The 21263-nt window shown below is 33.8% G+C and overlaps 3 protein-coding genes across 3 annotated transcripts; all 3 read left to right on the top strand.

The window, feature by feature from the left end:
- The first annotated feature begins 3581 nt into the window (after positions 1-3581).
- Positions 3582-5696, top strand: LOC148563089 (uncharacterized). Its single transcript, XM_088491161.1, has 5 exons — positions 3582-3797; positions 3887-4378; positions 4496-4642; positions 4963-5481; positions 5655-5696. The coding sequence occupies exons 1-5, from the start codon at positions 3582-3584 to the stop codon at positions 5694-5696; spliced, it is 1416 nt and encodes a 471-aa protein (XP_088347287.1).
- A 38-nt stretch (positions 5697-5734) lies between these two features.
- On the top strand, positions 5735-6581 carry LOC148563088 (uncharacterized). The gene is made up of 2 exons (XM_088489745.1): positions 5735-6304; positions 6393-6581. Exons 1-2 carry the CDS (start codon positions 5735-5737, stop codon positions 6579-6581), a joined length of 759 nt encoding a protein of 252 aa, XP_088345871.1.
- Positions 6582-11975: 5394 nt separating this feature from the next.
- Positions 11976-14601, top strand: LOC107647678 (putative polygalacturonase At3g15720). The gene is made up of 7 exons (XM_016351733.1): positions 11976-12134; positions 12218-12355; positions 12681-12860; positions 13154-13361; positions 13659-13740; positions 13935-14043; positions 14224-14601. The coding sequence occupies exons 1-7, from the start codon at positions 11976-11978 to the stop codon at positions 14599-14601; spliced, it is 1254 nt and encodes a 417-aa protein (XP_016207219.1).
- Positions 14602-21263: the final 6662 nt, after the last annotated feature.

The following is a 21263-nucleotide window of genomic DNA, read 5'->3' as shown; positions in this document are numbered from 1 at the left end:
TTAGTTATGAAATGATGTTTTTTTTCCTCTTATCTTTGGTATTGTACTAGTTGAAGGTACCAGTTGGAAAGTTTATACTATAATTTACTATGTTTTTGTTGATAAATAATTATTGGTATTTTATATTGTTGCATTGATAATTGGATTTAGAAGAGTGAGAGTAGAAAATGGAGTTAAAGGAGAAGAGGATGAGAAAGATAATTCAGGAAACAAAAATTATGAATTAGGGTTTTAAAAGGGGAAAGGACCACATTGTAAACAAAAAAGTTTTGTTTGCCACATCAGTAACTGTTGGCGTGCCAACGTGACAGGAATTAGTCCACCTCAACTTTTTGATAACTAGTGATAGACGGAAATTGCATGAGGGACTACTATGAGTCCCAGAGTGTAATTTCGAGAAGGGTTATGCTACGTATACACCAAAATCAGCCACCAGTATAAAATACATGCTGGAATATAAATACACTATGAAAATAAATTAAACTACATATATATTAATACAAAAATACATTGATGGCTGATTTTAGTGATTGATTTTGGTGTACAAATAGCATTTCTCTTTCGAAAACAAAATTAAGTAACTATTAACTTTAGGATTCTATTCCGTTGGTGGTGTCTTGTACTTTGCAGGTGGTTAGGTGAGGGGGATTCTTCCAAAAAGATATCAGGTAAGCTCGGACGTTTATTATCCCAAAAATTTGTGGTGCCTCAAGAATGATGGCTCTACTTGGATTTCGAGTATATGTGGTAACACATTCAAGAGGGGAACTTTAGTAGTCCCATACAACGGCAAGTTGTTAATCTTTGACTTTGGGGGTGATTGGATTGAGATCTACGACCCAAAATTATATTACTGGGATAGAAGGGAAGTGCCTTATAAAGACTTTTTTCAAGGTTATATGGGTCTTCAGTGTTATTTTTTGTGGAAGGACACTAGCACTAAGAATTACAAGACCCTCCTTTTCTTGTATTTTGTTGGTGATAGGCAACAATCACTCATGTCATATGATGTTGAAGCAAACATCCAAAAACCCATTGAGTGCTGGTTTCCACCAATTCGTGATGATGTGCACTGTCCTAGGAAACTCCTTCCATTGGGATCCACTGATTATCTACTCATTATTGATTTGGCCACTACTTGGTACGTGTACGACTTATCTAAGAAGATCGTCTTGGTCTTGATGATACTTGGCTGGTGTTGCATGCAGTGGCGAAACTTGAAATAAAATTTTGGAGGTTAGATAGAAGATAATTGTCAAGATGCTTTTGATATGGATCCCATTTAAGATAAGCTCGTCTAATCTCATCTCTCTGGTTTAGGTGATATTGCCAAATTTAAAGTTGTTTTCCAATGTCCTGTTCCAAAAAATTAAGGTCAAACTCATCAGATGTAACTTTTTGAACTTTTAAAGGTTGTATCTCACTTTTTTCGTGATTTATTAAAGTAAAAGAACTATCTACAGGTGTTGATATTGTAAAAGCTATATGTTCTCTTTCTTAAATATTAGCCTTCCTCTTAAAAAATGCATCAATTCTTCAATTTTTTATTATTATTTTATATAAAATTTGAATATATATCCTGTAAAACATGTAAAGAAGAAGTTAGACGGATAAATATTAAAATTTATAATATTTATTGAATTTTTTTATCAATTTATACAAATACAATAATATTAATACATATTGAATATTCTATTATTTTTTATCATATAAAAAATTAAATTAAATAAATAGTAAAATATAAAATAATATTAAATTAAATAAATAAAAAATATCTAATTTTTTATATTTGAACTTAAAAATAGAGGGAGTGTTACTTATTGAACTTATTGGGTACTTTAAGTCATAGTAAAATATTTAAGTCAATTAAACTATTTTTTATCTTTTAAAAAATACTACTAATTTTTTTTATAAAAAATTTGGGGGAGGGGGGGCTATGGCTCCTTATCTAAACTAAGCTCCACCCCTGGTTGGAGTAAATTCCCATAATGGTCCCTCAGATTAAGTCTGTGCACCAATGTTATCCCTGACTTTCGAATTGCTCTAATTGCACCCTTCAGATTGAGCTCCGTGCGAAATCTTGGTCCTTCCACCTAATTCCGGCGTGACTCAGCAGCCGGAGCGCTGAGTTGGCTGCTTATGGTCCACGTAGGCAGCCTTAAACGATGCCGTTTTGCCTGGATGGTGTTAATGAATCAGGACGACGTCATTTTGGCTTGGAGGAGAATTGAAAGGTTGCTTGGGGAGAGGGTTGATCAGTCGTTAGTGTTTCTCCTACTTCTCTTCAGACATTTCTTCTCTCTGTCGTCCAGAGAATGCTGTGACATTAGGGCACGTTCTGGTTAGTGCTTAACTGAGTTCATTGCCAGGAGAAGGAAGGACGCCGCAGGTACGAAGTTGTTAAAGCAGAGGGTATCGTCATCATCAGCTACAACAAGGTTAGTAATACAATGTGTAGTTGAAGTTTAAATTTTTTTCTTTTGGGTGTTCACTGATGGCTCTTCACGTGGTGTGTTGATTGAAGGAGAGTTCATCTTCATTTGGTGTTTTGTTTAGCTTTCTATGTTGTTAGGTTTTTTGTGGTTACGCTGTTAGGATGGGGTTCGGGTTGCTCTGTATTTTTTATGTATCAAAGAAGGGTTGCTCTGTTTTTTTCCTCTAATGATAAGGTTCTCTAGTTATGGTCAAAAGTTAGTGTTACATGTGTTTAATTTGTTTGTTTACTTATCTCGCAGATGGATGAAGTACTAGACATTATGTTTCATCATGGAGGAAGTTTTGAAAAGGGTGTGGATGGAAAGATTGGTTACTATCCAAACAACAGAAACTGCCTTGGTGATGTTGAGGTGGATAGGCTGGATATATTTTACCTGAGAAACTATTATAAGGAGCTAGGTTATGACAGAATGAAGGAAGTCTGGTGGCTTGTACCTGGAAAGAGCATAGGGGAGGGATTGAGGAAGTTAAATAGTGATGCAGACCTAAGAGAGATGTGTGAGATGGGTTCACAAAATGCGGGTCTTGTTGATATCTACATTGAACATGAGGTTTCGTCACCTGAACTGATAGAAGGGAAGGAGGTTATGGTATACATTGATGATCAAGTAAGGGACCTTGGGACGCAAGCTAAGAAAAATGTTGCAGCTGCCCCACACGATGGTGCTAGGCCAAATCATGAAAAGAATCCTGCTGCTAATGTGAGTCGACCTAGGTAGGAAGGGGTAAAAGGATCTGCTAAGGTGCCAATTGAACAAAAACTTAAAAAGAAGGCCAAGAACACCCCAAAACCAAGTCAAACAAAAGTTCATAGGAGGTATTGCATGAGGTCTGCCACTGGGATAGGAGGCACAAATGCTCAGAAAAGGGGGCAGGGTAGCAAGATCCCAATGATGTTGATGTCCTCTGATGAGGAGTCCCCTAATTCTGATGATAGTTCAGAAGATGAGCCCTATAAACCAGTAAGGAAAGACAGCTCATCTAATTCATGTGCTGCAGACCCTGTTCCTTCACGTAAGGTAAAGGGTAAGAAGAAAACAAGTAATAAGAGTGATTCATAGGATAAGGGTAAGGGAACGAATAAGATGAAGGAGAAGATTTGTGTTGATGACGATGCTTATGTGGAGGGTAATTCTAATGTTGAAGTGGATTTTGGGAAAGTTGGAACTGATAAGAATGATGATTATGATGCATACGATCCTGGGACCAATTCTGATGGTGCCAACTCTTGGCATTCATTGGAGATGAAAACTCCACCCAACTTTGAAGACGAATTAGAAGAGGAGACCGAGTCTGATGAGGTATTTCCAGTTTTTAGAGAGGGGGCTAGGTTCGGGGAGCTTCACTTAGAGGTTGGAATGAAGTTTAATACGAAGTGGGATTTAAAGAGGCTGTTAGGGAGAACACCATCCAGGAGGGAAGGCGTATTCGATTCAATAAAAATGATAGGAAGAGGCTTAGGGCAGTTTGCAAGGTGAAGGAATGCAGTTGGGTTATCTTTGCTTCCAAGGATCGAGACGATACTTGCTGGCAAGTGAAGACTTTCAGAGATGATCATAACCGTGCAAGGGAGGATAAGAACAGAGCAGCCAATCGTAACAGGGTTGCTAGTAAGCTGGTGAAGAAAGTCAGAAAGTATCCCAACTTCAGGCATTGTGATGCAAACACCTTCTTCAAGACCAAGTATGATCTGTCATTGAATAGGAACTCGATCTCAAGGGCACTGTCTGATGCTAGAAATCTTGTATATGGTGATGAAAAGGAACAATATGCAATGGTGAGGGACTATGGGGAGACACTGCTGAAGACCAACCCGGGTTCAACTGTCCAAATTTGCACCATCCCACATCCAAACGGTGATGTCATATTTGAGAAAATTTATGTGTGTTTAAGTGGTTGCAAGAATGGATTTAAGGCAGGATGTCGTCCACTCATTGGACTTGATGGTGCTTTCCTGAAAACTGTCTTTGGAGGGCAGATTCTATCAGCTATTGGGTAGGATGCAAACCACCACATATATGTCATTGCATGGGCAATTGTGGAAGTTGAAAACACTGCCAACTGGAAATGGTTCCTGAAACTATTGCATGCAGATTTGGAAGATTACAAGACACATGGTTGGTGTTTTATATCTGATATGCAAAAGGTACATGGCTGCTAATCCCTTCTGATTTAGTTTCCTGTTTGGTTGCTTCATTGTGTTATAATATACTGGATCATGCAAGAGGCTTGCTGATATGTGAGTAGGACTACTTTAGATGCACAATAGCAAAAGTTAGGGACAATTATGGTGCGTTTAATAGAAACTCAGGGACTATTATGGTGAAAATATTAAAAGTCAGGGACTATTATGATGAAAATTAAAAAAGTCAGGGTCTAATTTGGTGAGCATATAACTGTGTATTCTACAAACTTCTCTCTGCTGTATCTGAGTTAATTATTATTTGCATCCACTCTGTGTTGCAGGGACTCATAAACGATGTACAGGAGGTGATGCCCAATGTGCATCACCGTTTCTGTGTATGGCATTTGTGGAAGAATTTCAACAAGCAATGGAAAGATCTGGAGCTAAGAAGCTTGCTGTGGGATTGTGCACGAGCCACAACCTTTGAGGAATTCAGGGAACATAGGAAAAAGTTGAAGCGGCTTAATCCGGAGGCATGGGCATACCTAAAAAATTTTTGGGCAACACATTTTTGGACAAGATCTCAGTTCAGTCACAAGCCAAAGTTAGACTCAATATGTAACAATGCGTGCAAAGTATTCAACGCAAAGATTAAGGAAGCTAGGAGGAAGCCTATAATCACACTGCTGGAAGAGGTTAGGATGTTCGTAATGAGAACGATGGCCAAAAATAAAGTGAAGTTGGATAATCATGTGGGGATACTTCCCCCAGTGATCAAGAGCAGACTGGAGAAGCTGAGGAAGGAATATAGGCAATGGCAACCAATCTGGGCTGGAGACACCGGATACGAGATGTTCAAGGTACATGGACACCCTACACACCATGTAGTGGATTTGGGGAAAAGGCTATGTACTTGTCATTTTTGGATGCTAACAGGTAATGTATTTAACTGTTACTTAATTATTTAAGTACTCTGCCTAGTGAGTCTAATTAACTATGCACCTAATTGTTATTGCTGATTATGGTGTTACAGGAATCCCATGTGTGCATGCATGTGCTACTATTGCTAGGGTGAACAAGTGGCCAGAGGATTTCTGCCACAAGCTCCTCACAATGGAGTCCTACAAAGCCACTTACTCCCACCACATAAATCCTTTACCTGACCAACAATTATGGGAAAGATCTGAGGCCAACAGACCATTGGCACCTTTGGTTAAGAAGAAACCTGGACAGCTCCAAACCAAGAGAAGGAAGGATGCGGATAAGGGAGGTCAGTCTAGCAAGAAATCAAAGCCAACCACCACTCTGAAGAGACAGCTACGACCATTCACTTGCAAGTATTGCTTGCAGAAAGGTCATACAAAAAGAGGGTGTGAGAAGAAGAAGGCTGCTGAAGCTGCAGAGGCTGAGAAGAAGAATGTTGCGGAGGCCGTTGCTAAAGACCCTAAGGCTGCTGCTCAGAATGTCACTGCAACTGCCTCTACGTCAGCTACAACAACTACTTCCAATGCACCTCAAGCTGCAACTGCCTCTGCTACTGCTACAAGCTCTGGAACTGCAACAGCGTCTGCTACTGCTACTGCATCTGCCCCTGCTCCTGCCAATCTTATGGAAGTGGATGTCCAGCAGGCTGAGATTGATTTGTCTCAGCCCTCATACTCTGAAGCTGAAAATTCCCAAAAGGTATTGTGTTTAATAATGCTTCATGTAATGTGTTTTTATTATTTGTCTTATTTTATAGGCCTTATGTAATGTATTGTCTGCATTGCAGGAGCATGAACAAAACAGGAACACACCTACAAGACCTGGGAAACTGCCACTTAGAAGAAGGTCACCTACTCCAACTGGCTCTGCATCATTCAATCCAATGGAGGGAGCTAGTGAGGCAACTATAACAAGGCTCGCCAACTTCCTTAAGTTTGTGCCCACCCCAGGGTTCAAACCGCCAAAAAAGAAGTGATTATGATCCTAGCTTTAGGTTGAAATTATGAAAGATTGTAATATTTTGTGAAATAATTATCTTAGTCTTTTTTGTTTGGTCATGGTGATTTATAGACACCTCTGCAACTTTTAAATACTAAGTAAGTTGCTGGAATCTAGCTGAAACAATGCTCAGTATTTTTTGGCTTGTTATTGTCATCAATGCATTATTGCAGAATTTTATATGAACTATTTTTATTGTCATTCAGTTATGAATTGTGCCTTATGTAAGCTTTTTCTACTATTGCTTATCCATAACATAATTGGGTGTTCAATTATGTTTACAAAAACAAAACCAAATAGTCATTCAATATATCAAAAATAATCTGATGTCAATTACATTGTTCATAAACTGGATTACACTGGTTCTGTGTTTCAGTTCTCACCCTAATCAAACCTTCAACAATAACATCAACACAAACACAAATAACACGAATACCCCTAAATCAAGCACTTGGACCATCAGCTTTACATTTTTCACATCTGCTTCCAGTTTTCCCACCTTCCATGCAATGTTCATTTTCATCCCACCATGCTCATCTTCTTCATCAGACTTCAGTGGCACCTCATCCTGTACCGAATCTGTCCAGACAAATAACTCACACCAATTCTTTCCACTAGTCTGCAAATATGTATCATCGTTATCAAACAACTACCTCAACTAACCAACACTAGAAATTTCAGCCAGTAATTGCACTCACATTATAATTTGGATAGTAATTTCACCCGAAGAACGGCTTATTAGGATGACTCTCCGTCCCTGACCACCGAAAGACAGGCCTGCACCCACAACCACACCACTCTGGAACTACTGAACGCTGGCTACGCACATTGTTCCCTCTCCAGTTTTCGGTCGCAGATGAGCGATTTGACCTCCGAGAAGCGTGACTGTCACTCATGGCGGGAGAGGACGAAAAAGAAGAATAAGAGGAAGAGGGAAGAAGAGCTTGAGCTGGACGACGAACCAATTTACACAGGATGAGGGAAGAACAACTTAGGGTTTATAATTGGTACCAGGGACTAATTCAGGGAATTCGGAGATTCTTTGATGATACTCCACATCAGCTAGCTTAGCGCTCCGGCTGCTGAGTCACGCCGGAATTGGGTGGAAGGACCAGAATTTCGCATGGAGCTCAATCTGAAGGGTGCAATTAGAGCAACTCAAAAGTCAGGAGTAACATTGGTGCACGGACTCAATCTGAGGGACCATTATGGAATTTTACTCCCCCTGGTTACATGTTTTCTGTTGTCATTGCACCCGGAAAGAAAGTCTGATCTATATCCTCATGGAACACGATGACAATGACTATAATCATCCTAACTTTATTCATTATGCAAGAGTAAAGCTCCAAACTTATGGTATTTTTTCTGCCAAGGTTGAATCCAACGGTGAGTTAAAACTTGGTCGCTATACCCAACTCCACATGTGAGCATGAGCCTTTCTCTATCTTCTTTGCTTATATTATACTGTCTCAAACTTCCTGAACCTATCCATTGAACTTTCCTACTTTTAACTCTCTGAACAGGTTTGTTGTTGGAGACGAAGACATTGAAGGGAAGAATGTAGCTTAGTTGTTATTGTGGTAGCCATTTGGAATGTGTTTCCTTGAACTTATTAGAATTTTACCGTTAATGACCGCTAACAATAACTTTTGACTTAAACTTTTAAACTTGTTTAATTGATTGCTTGATGTGTTAGTAGGCTCTTAGAATCATAAACATCCCGTGTCTCTTTCCTTTTTATCTTTGGACCTACATATATAAGGCAGCATTTGTTTTTGGTATCAATTCTATTAAGTTACCAACAACATTTTTGTCAACTCTTGTTTATAACTGTGTTTAATGGAAGTGTCTTTGTAGATGTGTCTAATAAAAATGCTTTTTTTATAATTGTGTCTAATAAAAGTATTTTTATAAGTTTATTTTCTGAATGTGTCTCTTCATACATGTGTTTAAAATATAATAATTAATTATTATTGACAATAAGTTAGTAGATAATCTATTAGTACCCTATACTTTTTTTTTGATATATATGTCCATTAAAATATAGATACTGAAATATATATATATATATATATATGTTGTTGTTTACTGTGACAAAAATTATAAAAGACATGGTTATATAAATTTTTTTATAAAAAATAATTAATGAATATAAATAATATTTTAAAAAAATATTTAAAACAAAATAAAATTATTTTAAAAAAATTATATAAATAATTTTTTTTACTCTTAAAAATTTTAACATTTTAAAATAAATTTTTTAGTTACAAAAAATATTTGTATTTTGTGATAAATAAATAACTTGTTACAAAAAATATTGAATTTTGTGACATTAATTTTTTGTTACAAAATAATTTGATTTTTTGAAGCAAAAAGATATTTTGTTATAAAATATTTTAAATTTTTGCAACTACTTCATCTTTTGTTACAAAATATAATAAAATTTGTAACAAAACAACGATTCATTACAAAACCAACATAATTTGTAACAAAAATAATTAAATTATTACAAAATATTAGCATATTTCGTAACAACTTATATTCTTGTTACTAAACATTATTATTTTGTAACAATTACCAATTATTATTACAAAAAATCAATTTTTTGTAAGAATTTTTAATTTGAAACAAAATTTTTATTATAAATACTTTATTTTTTTGTAGTAGTTATTTATTTTATCTTAAAAATTTAAAATTCTTCTTTGAAAGTCAACAAAGATCGAAAGTTTTATGTTTAACGTAGCTACTCTCTTTAAGCATAGTACAAAGTGAGAATGTATGTCTATTAATTTTTTATACCAACAAAAAAGAAATTCAAGTTAAAAATAATATTCCAGCGGTTAGAAAAAAATCGCTGCAAAACGTATATCAATGCATTCTACAACGGTACATTTTGCAGCGGTTACAGAAAAATCGCTGTAAAATTAGATTATTTGATAGCGTCTCCTAAAACCGCTGGAAAACGGGTACATTTCGCAGCGGTTATCAAAAACCCGCTGCAAAATGAAATCATTTGGTAGCGTCTCCTGATATCACTACAAGAATCGCTGGCAGATCATATTTAGCAGCGGTAGAAAAAAATCGCTGCTAAATATCCGCTGCTATCTGCCGATTTTCTTGTAGTGTAACTTCAAAATAATATAGATATCTAACCACCCTCAAAGAGTTTATGAACGATAATGATGTAGTTAGTGCTATATTGATGTTGTTATACAAAACTAGTAATATTTTAGAGAGAGGAGTTATATATAGTTGTGTAAGTTTGGTCTTTAATTTATTAATTATCAGACTAGTTATAACCTATTAGCATTAGTCAGGTAAAAAAAAAAAAGAAGGTTTCATGCATGAAATAATATATTCTTTCAGTTTTCAAAGAATTCAATGCATTGAAAAATCTCATTTTCTTATATAATTAATAATCTATTCATTTTTTAGAAAAACAATTGTTCTTAAAGCATTATTATGATCATGCATGACACTCAAAATGGCATAATCTAATCAGAAGTAAAATAATTAACACATATTATGCTAGCTTTGGAAGAAGTGATGATGGTTTTAATTGTTTTATTGTCTAATGGATGAGAATTATATTGAAGGTGCGTGTGTATGTTATAGCCATCACTATTTCTTTATATCATGTAAAGTATTATCGACTTTTTTCTTAATGTGATTAAACATTATTTAAACTTCTTAGTTAGAAGAACTCGTCACACTCACCTTAAATATATAAAATTTTAAGGATAATTGAATTTCTTAATACATTGATGCTTTTTTCCCCGGTTAATTCTATTATATATGGTGCTTGAGTTATGTGAACACTCACACCATTACGGCATTAATAAAGGTTATTAGTAGTCAAATAAGAAGTTTTTGTGCGCTTATTAATACACAGTTATTCAGTGTAGTGATGGAAATGGAAAATGAGAAAGGAGGAACAATAATGATCTATAACTCCCCACCATTTGATGGCCAAATAATAAGCATCCAAAATTAGACGCATATATCCAAGAAAGGTAATTAAGAGATATGAATTAAGGTTAGGGTTTAATTTGTCAAAAGAGAGAGATCAATCTTCCATTTTAATATCTAATTTAAATTACATAATGAAATTGAATAATATTAATATGATCGATGATTTAGTTGATGTGAAATTTTTGGAGAATGGAATGATTTAGTAATAAAAATGGGTAAATTTGCAACTAATAATTAAAATTTTATTGTAGGTTTAAATATTCAATTAAAAGTATTGCCATAATAATTTTTTAGATACATTAAGTTAAATAAATAATAAAATTCTATTTGACTAATTAAGGAGGATATTGAATTTTTTTGTGTGTGTGCTTTTTTTTAAAGAAGAAAAAATACATTTGAATAAAAAGTGAGAATCTAATATATCCAATATATTATATAAAACATACTAAAAGATTAATAAAATTTATTATTTATTATTATTATTTTTAGTCTAAAATTTTAACAATATATTTTAATTTATACTTTTAAATATTAATATAATTATTGATTAAAAACAATAAATTCTGTTAGTTCGCTAATATTTCTCATATTATATAACATTGAAAATAGATTTTTTTTTTTGTTGACTCTATGTATTGTGTTTCTGTTTTATGGTGCTGTGTTGTCCATGTAAACTTATGATTTTTCTCCCCTTAAAAATTGAGAGTTAAAAACAATAAAAAAAAAGTTGAAAGATGTTACATGCAGCTTCAATTTCCACTAGTTATTAATGTTTGAGTATAATTATGATTAATTAGATTAAATTAGTATTATTTAATATATTTAAATATTTATTATAGAATATTTGAATATTTATTATAAGATCGATATTACGATTTTATTATAGGATATTACGACTTTATTATGACTTTATTATTATTTCAATTCTCTTAGCACCTATAAATCTTTTTTATATTATATCATTTTACACAACTTAAATACGTACAAACATTTTTTCTATTACTCTCTCTTCTTTTTCTAACAATTAATTAATATCACTAGTATATATCTTATAACAGTACTTAATATCCACTAATATAATTAATGCTGCAAGTATTATATTATATTATATATGTAACTTAAGTTGAGATTCTAGTAAATAGCTGACATATATATAGTTCCTAATGTTTATTTAGTCTCTTGGTTGTAACATATGTTTTGCCACTAATTATAATTAATCTAACAATTTAATTTCCAACGTAAGTTATTAAATTTTAAATTGTATAAATTGTCATGTTTTTTCTACTTTTCACATCACAAAGACTAGGTTTTATCTCTCATAGTCTTTAGTTGTAGTTTATCGTATGTATTAAACTAGAATACTACGATTCATGATATTCTTTTATACATCTCAAATATGATGAAATCACAAATTTTCGCCATTTTTATAGTGTCCATTGTTGTTTTACCTTGTTGCTTGTGTGCTCGAATATCTTCATCATCATCTCATGCAAGTTTTAACAGCTTCAATGTTGTTGACTATGGTGCCCATGGGAATAGTCAAATTGATGATTCAAAAGTAATGTATAACGTTGTCTAATATAATGTAACAGTTTTTATATTTAATTAATTAATTGATTTTATGATTGTGTGATTTACAAGGCTTTTTTGAAAGCATGGAAATCGGTGTGTGATGCAAGTCAAAATGCGCCAACACTTGTCATACCAAAAGGAAAAACCTTCATGTTGCAACCCATTTCATTTCAGGGTCCTTGCAAACCTACCAAAATTAACATTAAGGTAATTAAATTTTCCAAATTGATCTTTTACACTGCATCCTCAATCCCACTAATTAATAATTACAATAAGTTGTCTTTTTATTTTTTATTTTTAAAAAAAGGAGAGTGTGTGTTAGGTAAATAATGACTTTTTTAAACAATATGAACAACCACCAATCAAATAAAAATACACTACACTTCTAAATTACCCACTTAAATCTTAATATTAAAATAACTATCCGTACACCTAGTGAAATGAACATCCGATATATCTATTGTTCACATTGTTTAGTATTTTCATTGTCTACCTATACTTTTCCTTAAAAAATTTGATGTGATATATATAGCTTGAAGGAACTGTGATTGCCCCCAAAAAACTTGAAGGATGGAAATGGTCAAGTGATGATGATGAGAAAGATGCATGGATCACGTTCTCAAACATAAGGGGTCTTGTTATCAATGGAGGTGGACAATTTGATGGCCAAGGTGCTTCATGGTGGGGTTGTGAAAAATGTAACCGACCAACGGTACGTGATTCATTTAATCAACATTTATTTTAAGGTGCAACTCAGGTGCAGTAGACTTGACGTGAAGTTGGTATTTGAGAGCCGTTAGATAATTTGACTGAATTTTTATATAATAACTCTCCGATATCAACTTTACATGAAGCCGACTTCACTTTAGTTTTCATCTTATTTTAATTTTATTTTCAAGTGAGAATAATAACCCTTATTATTATTAGCCAATTCAATTTAGATAACTTTATTGTTTCAAATCACATATTAATTGAGTACATTTTGTTGGAAATTAAATTTTGCAGGCTTTGCGTTTTCATGGGTGTGAAAACTTAGATCTTAATTCATTGAATCACATGAATAGTCCAAGAAGTCACATAAGTATAAACCAATGTAATCACTCACAAATTTCTAATCTTCGAATTAGTGCACCAAAGGAAAGCCCTAACACTGATGGAATTGATATTTCGGCCTCCTCCAATATTCTTATTACAGGATCTACTATAACAACGGGTAACACACAAAATACTTATACCTTTTTTTTTCTTTTTTTAAACATTAATTCACGGAATTTTCATTTCTATTTAATGAAGAAATCAAATAGGCATTATTGAAAATGCATTTACACTATTTTAATATTTTTTAAAAACATTTTATTTTCAAAGATAATAATAATCTTTGAATAACATCTTTTGTTTTATATTCTTTTTCTTTATTATTATTCTAAAAATAAATATTTATTATACCCATATGCTTATTATGGAGTTAAACACATAATCAATTTTATGTGTAATTTTATTTGTTATGTAGGTGATGACTGCATTGCGATTAATGGTGGTTCCTCTTTCATTAATGTGTCTTCTATTTATTGTGGACCTGGCCATGGAATCAGGTATATGTTTATCTAAACTAATTGTCTTCTATTTATATAAGGATATTTTTATATAAAGATGATAATTAAAAATAGTTAGATAAATTAATATTTTTTATTAAAATGTTTAAGATAATAATTATGTATATTATTTTTCATATAATAAAAACATCTTATAGTTACATATATTAAAAAAAAAACTTTTATGATTTTAGTATTGGAAGCCTTGGAAAAAATGGAGCCTATGAAACAGCACAAGAGATACGTGTACAAAATTGCAACTTCAGTAGAACTACAAATGGGGCAAGAATTAAGACATGGAAGGTAATAACATAACTACATAAGTATCCACTTTAATTAGTTGTCTATATATAAGCAAATTAATTAATTTGAAAAGAATTTCTTTAAATTATATGTAATTAAGTATCATGTAAGAAGATGCAAGAAATTTTCTAACTTATGAAATATCAATATAATTTGTTTCCCTTTTTTTTTCCTAATCAGGGAGGATCTGGATATGCTAAAAATATTATATTTGATAATATTATAATGGATGCAGTGGATATCCCTGTAATTATTGACCAACAATATAAAACGGATGATATAAAAGTGAAAAAAGTGAAGGATGATAAAGCAGTAAAAGTGAGTGATGTTACATTTCTCAAAGTGAGAGGGACCTCAACTTCTGAAGATCCGGTTCAACTTAATTGTGATGCCATTGGATGCACCAATATTAACTTGGAAGGAATTGATATAACATCGACCAATGGGGAGAAGACACGTGCATCCTGCAAAAATGTACAAGGGATATGCTCTTCATGCACTCCAAATGTTCCATGTCTTTCTAGTCAAAATAATTTAACAACTAATAAGTTCTTGTAGTTCACACCCATATAGACTACTTACTAGGTTGTTGTTCTTTACTTTCTCAATTTTCCTGAATTATTTATAGAATAAGAAATACTTATATAATAATATCTGATCTCATTTTAAAATGTCTGACAATTATAACTTTTTTAATTATCATGTTGACTTCATTTGCAATTTAAGTGTTTTCTTTACAATTTAACTTGGCCCCCTTTGTATTATTTTTCCTTGGTAGTTAGGGTTGAATTATATTATTTAAAAGATTTTAACGTAAAATTCCATCTGAGTAGGGGTGTACATTGTCTGGTCTGATCCGAAGATCTGATCTGATCTCGAATATTTTAGGGATTAATTTGGTGTGATTTTATCGGGTCTATAATCGGGTAAGGGTCTTAAAAATAGATCCGGTCATTATTTTTTGTCAGATCCGGGCCATAACTCGGGTCACCCGAACTCGGCCCAGTGGTCCGGTCATCATACACAATTAATATTTTGTGTTATTAGAGATGAATGATGACTATTCTTATGTGGAATTTAAGTATTGTAAACTTTAATATTTTGTGTTATTGGTCATTATAAGACTATAAGTTAATGTTTTATATTTAAAATGCATAATATTGTGTTATTTGTATTGATTTAAATATTTAGTGTTATTAGACAATATTACTATTGATTATGGTTATGTTTTAATTTTAGAGAAGGGTTGGTTCTTGTTATATTTTTCTAAGTAAATTTTACCATGTCAAATAATGGTTGGAGTCTTAAAAATTTGGATATTTTCACATGCTAACTTATAAGAAGGTATCAAGGTAATATAATGTTAACGGCCCGGTTTTCACCCGATATAATCGTGGCCCGAAAATGTATAAGTTTCATCGGATTTAGAATCGGATTCGGGTCTAACAAATAGGTCTAGTATCTATTTCGAGTCGAATCTGTGTCACATCATACCCAATTTCACCCATCCCATAAATACTCCTATATCTGAATTGAAAAGATAAATAAATATGTCTTATAGAGATACAAAATTTTTTTTTTGGTAGAAATATTTTGATGGATGAATAAGAAATTTTATCATTATTTTTACCGTCAATAATAAAACCATAAGGTACAACATAATACAATACACTCATAATACAATACATACAATAACACACACACACATATATATATATATATATATATATATATATAAAGAATTTTTTGGATAAACTATAATCGTATATTAATATTTTATTGATGATATTAATGCGCAAACTAATTTTTTAAATATTTTTAATATTTTTTTAATTATATAAATCATGTTAGATAATTTTGTGTATTAATAATATATATTATTTTTAAATTATTTAAAAAGTATAGGCTAAGAACAAAATTAGATATATCAATATATAATTGTATTGGAGAGTGTATCTAAATGTGTTAATTTTTTTTATTAAAATGCAAACAAACAAAACAACAACAACAAAGCCTTGTCCCACTAAGTGGGGTTGGCTACATGAATCAAACAACGCCATTGTGCTCTGTCATGTATCATGTCTACAGAGAGACCGTTTACATGTAGATCTCGTTTGACCACCTCATGGATGGTCTTCTTAGGTCTTCCTCTGCCTTTCGCCCTTTGTCCATCTTCCATCTCATCCACCCTCCTGACTGGATGTTCTATCGGTCTTCTTCCCACATGTCCAAACCACCTGAGACGCGATTCAACCATCTTTTCCACAATGGGTGCTACTCCAACTCTCTCCCTTATATCTTCATTCCTTATTTTATCCAATCGCGTATGACCACTCATCCATCTCAACATCTTCATCTCTGCCACACTCAACTTATGTTCGTGCTCCCCTTTAGCCGCCCAACACTCCGTACCATACAGCATAGCCGGTCTTATAGCGGTGCGATAGAATTTACCTTTAAGTTTTAAAGGCACTTTTTTGTCGCATATAAAACCAGATGCACTCCGCCATTTTGACCAACCTGCTTGGATCCTATGATTTACATCCTGTTCAATCTCTCCATTATCCTGTATGATGCACCCAAGATACTTAAAACTTTTAACTTTTCGCAGGATGTTTTCTCCAATCTTCACCTCTATATTGGAGTTTTCCCTTCTCAGACTGAACTTACATTCCATATATTCCGTCTTGCTACGGCTTATGCGCAGACCATACACTTCTAGAGCTTCTCTCCATAACTCCAACTTCTTATTTAGGTCTTCCCTTGACTCTCCCATAAGGACGATATCATCGGCAAAAAGCATGCACCATGGCACAGGCTCTTGGATGTGCTCTGTGAGTACTTCCAAGACTAATGTGAAAAGGTATGGACTTAAGGATGATCCCTGGTGTAATCCTATACCAATAGGGAATTCCTCTGTCACACCACCTTGAGTCTTCACACTAGTTGTGGCCCCATCATACATGTCTTTAATTGCCCGAATATATGCGATCCTTACTCTCCTCTTTTCTAAAACCTTCCATAAGACCTCCCTTGGTACCCTATCATACGCTTTTTCCAAATCAATAAACACCATGTGTAGATCCCTTTTATTACTACGATACATCTCCATCATCCTTCTTAATAGGTATATCGCTTCAGTGGTAGATCTGCCTGGCATAAATCCAAATTGGTTCTCTGTTACTTGTGTCTCTTTTCTCAACCTCCGTTCTATCACCCTTTCCCATAACTTCATAGTATGACTCATAAGCTTAATCCCTCTATAGTTTCCGCAACTTTGTATATCCCCCTTATTCTTGTAGATAGGTACCAAGGTGCTCTTTCTCCACTCATCAGGCATCTTCTTTGACCTTAAAATCTCATTAAAAAGCTTGGTTAACCAGTTGATGCCTTTTCCTCCAAGAACCTTCCAAACCTCAATCGGGATATTATCAGGTCCTACTGCCCTGCCATTTTTCATCTGCTTTAGAGCCTCTTTTACCTCGAAGTCTCGAATCCTTCGATAGTAGTTAAAGTTTTGATCTTCTTCCCTTGTGCATAATCGACCAAGGATCGGAAGAGTCTTCTGTCCCTCATTAAATAACTCGTAGAAGTAGCTCTTCCACCTTTCATTAATCTTCTCCTCTTGAGCCAACACCTCTCCATCCTTATCCTTTATGCACTTAACCTGATCCAAATCTCTCGTTCTTCTTTCCCGACTCTTTGCGATTCTATATATACCTTTTTCTCCTTCTTTCGTGCCCAAAGACTGGTAGAGACCCTCATATGCTCTTGTTCTTGCTTCACTTACAGCCACTTTTGTCTCTTTCTTAGCCGCCTTATATTTTTCCCAGTTATCTGCATTGCGGCATAAAGACCACTCTTTAAAGCATTCCCTTTTTATCTTTATCTTTTTTTGTATACTCGCATTCCACCACCAGGACTCCTTGTCTCTTGGTCCTATTCCTTTAGATTCACCAAAACTTTCTTTTGCTGTTCTTCTAATAACTTCTGCCATCTCCCTCCACATTTCTTCCGCGCTTCCATTCCCATCCCACTTTGCCTCTTCTCCTACCCGTCTTAGGAAGCTTCTTTGTTCCTCCCCTTTCATCCGCCACCACCTCGTCCTTGGGTTCTTCGTATGATGTCTTTTCCTCAACTTTTGCTCAACGCGAAAATCCATGACGAGCACCCTATGTTGTGTTGTCAAACTCTCTCCCGGGATAATTTTACAGTTAATGCAAAATTTCCGGTCGACTCTCCTCAACAAGAAGAAGTCGATTTGAGAGCTTGTCATGCCACTCTTATAGGTTATAAGATGTTCGTCTCTCTTTTTAAAACATGTATTTGCGATGAGAAGATCAAAAGTTGAGGAAAAGTCCAAAATAGTTTTACCCTCGGCATTGATCACCCCGAAACCATGGCCTCCGTGAATACTCCCATATCCAGTCACTTCTCTCCCAACATGGCCATTTAAATCTCCTCCTAAGAAAATCTTATCTCCCAAAGGTATGCCTTGAACCAAACTCTCTAGATCCTCCCAAAACCTTATCTTGTGTTGTTCGTCCGAACCCACTTGCGGTGCATAGGCGCTAATCACATGGAAAGCACCTCCCTCCACCACAAGTTTGATAGAGATGATCCGATCTCCCACCCTCTTGACATCCACTACGTCTTTCTTCCACTGCTTATCCACAATTATTCCAACCCCATTCCTATTCTTCACCTTTCCTGTATACCAAAGTTTGAAACCAGAAGTATCCAACTCCCTAGCCTTTGCACCAACCCATTTCGTTTCTTGTAGGCACATAATGTTAATCTTCCTCCTTGTCATGGTGTCCACCACCTCCATGGACTTTTCTGTTAGAGTGCCTATGTTCCATGTCCCAAATCTCAACCTTCTGTCGCTTCGACCTTTACCTTTTCCTTTGTGAACTAGCTTATTTACCCTCGTCCGTTCACGAAAACGCGAGAACCCTTGCTCATTTAACACTACATCCGGGCACCGATGCAGCGGCTCTTGCTTCGACACCGTACTCGAGCCACACGGCGCGTTGCTTCCGGGCAACGACCTAGCTTTAGCGCAATAATGTCTTTGATTAAAATGCAGTTATAAAAAAAACACATGTGTCAAATTCAGACCATATAAATAAATTTATTTAAGTTGATATAAAGTGAAAACAAAACATTAATTATAGAAAAAGTAACTCCCTTTTTATGCATTTAATATCATTAAAAACTTTAAAATCATATCTTACTATAAAACCCATCAACTTTTGTCACCAAAAAAAGAGTTAAACCCCAAGATGGTCTTTGAGATTGATGTCATGTACTAAAATCGTCTCTAAAATTTCAATTGTACTAATTACGTCTTTAAGATTGAAAAAAATACACCATATTAGTCCCTGATCTATTTTCTATTAACGGCGTGATGACGTGGACTGTAAGTGACACGTGTCACAATGTTATTTGGCCATGTGTCCGTTTGTGCCACGTGTCACAACAGTATTCGTCCACGTGTCATCCATTATGTCATCGTTGTATATGCACCAAATTAGTCCCTCACTTTGCATTAAATGACTCATTTTAGTCCCTGAAATTGAATGTCATGCACCAAACTAGTCCCTTCACTAATTTTTTCTCATTTTTTTTAAATTTAAAATTTTAATATCTTTGATACACTAATTTCAATTCTATTTTTTTCATATATCATTTAAATACAAATGTTTTCATAAAAATTTTTAAGATTTTACTTTTTAGTTTTAATTATATAATTTTTTTTAATAATTTAACATTGATAGAATTTGTAATATATAAGTATGTTATTATAAAAAAATAATTATATAATTGATTAGACACATTTTTTTTATAAAAAAATATGTATTTTTAACAATAAATTAATAATTAAAATAAACATTTTTTCTTATGAAATACATGTTTTCGTTAATGTGTAAATGAGTTAGATTGAAGGCATTTCAAGCACCCTCCCCACCATCTTTGACCTCTGCAGTCTAGACAAAAGAGGTCGGAGATGATGGTAATGAGGGAAGCTTGAAATGCCTTCACGTCAACTCCAAGACGGTGGTTATTAGGGGTATCTGCAAGAAAAAAATATTTTATACAAGTATTGAAAGAGGTCGGAGATGGTAGTGAAGTTGCTTGAAAAACCTTCACGTCAACTCTAAGTCGCGGTTAAGGTATTCGCAAGAGAAAAAATATTTTATAAAAACACTTTTATTTGAAGAACATGTGAAAAAATAGAATTGAAATTAATGCATTAAAAAATATTGAGAATTTTGAATTTATAGAAAAAAAAAAGAGAAAAACTGGTGAAGGGACTAGTTTGGTGCACGACATTCAATTTCAGGGACTAAAATGAGTCACTTAATGCAAAGTGAGGGGCTAATTTGGTACATATACAACAATGACATAATGGATGACACGTGGACGAATACTATTACGACACGTGGCCAAATAACATTGTGACACGTGGCACAACCATCCACATAAGCATGCCACGTGTCACTGGTCACCACATCATCATACCATTACATGTGGCCAAATCATGAAGTGACATGTGTCACTTACAGTCCACGTCATCATACCATGTCATCACGTCGTTAATGGAAAATAGGTCAGGGACTAATATGGTGCACTTTTTTCAATCTCAGGGACGTAATTGGTGCAATTAAAATCTCAGGGACGATTTTAGTGCACGACGCCAATCTCAGGGATCATTTTGAGTTTAACTCCAAAAAAAAAAAACCATCAAAAGAATACTTAAATAGCATTTAATTCTTATTTTCTTTGTGTACTGTCTAAAAATAAAAATAAAAAGAGAAAATTCCACTTCCCTTTCCTGCGAGATGCTAAAATGACACCCCCTCCCTTCTATTTTATAAATGTACATTCTCCTCCCTTCTAACTTTAAAAAACCTTCTCTTTAATCTATTTTAAATTTTTTGTATTAACTAATATTAACTTTATCCATTTTTTAAGAAAAATAAATTATTTTTTAAAAAATATCCATTAACAAAAATTTTATTTTTTATCATTAAATTTTGCTTACTAAAATACCCTTCTAATAAATTATTTTTTTATTGATTAAATTATATTTTTATTAAAATATTTTTTAAAAAATTAATAATTAAATTATTTTTTCTAAGATACCTACCCTTCAATAATTTTTTAATTATTAAATTATAATTTTACCAAAATTTTTGTTAACAATTATTTTTATA

This window comes from Arachis ipaensis, chromosome B6 (genome assembly GCF_059453495.1).
Source record: "Arachis ipaensis isolate K30076 ecotype BB chromosome B6, ASM5945349v1, whole genome shotgun sequence".
NCBI classification, from domain to species: domain Eukaryota; kingdom Viridiplantae; phylum Streptophyta; class Magnoliopsida; order Fabales; family Fabaceae; genus Arachis; species Arachis ipaensis.
Note: the sequence above shows the minus strand (reverse complement) of the source record. Positions and strands in the feature narration are given on the sequence as shown.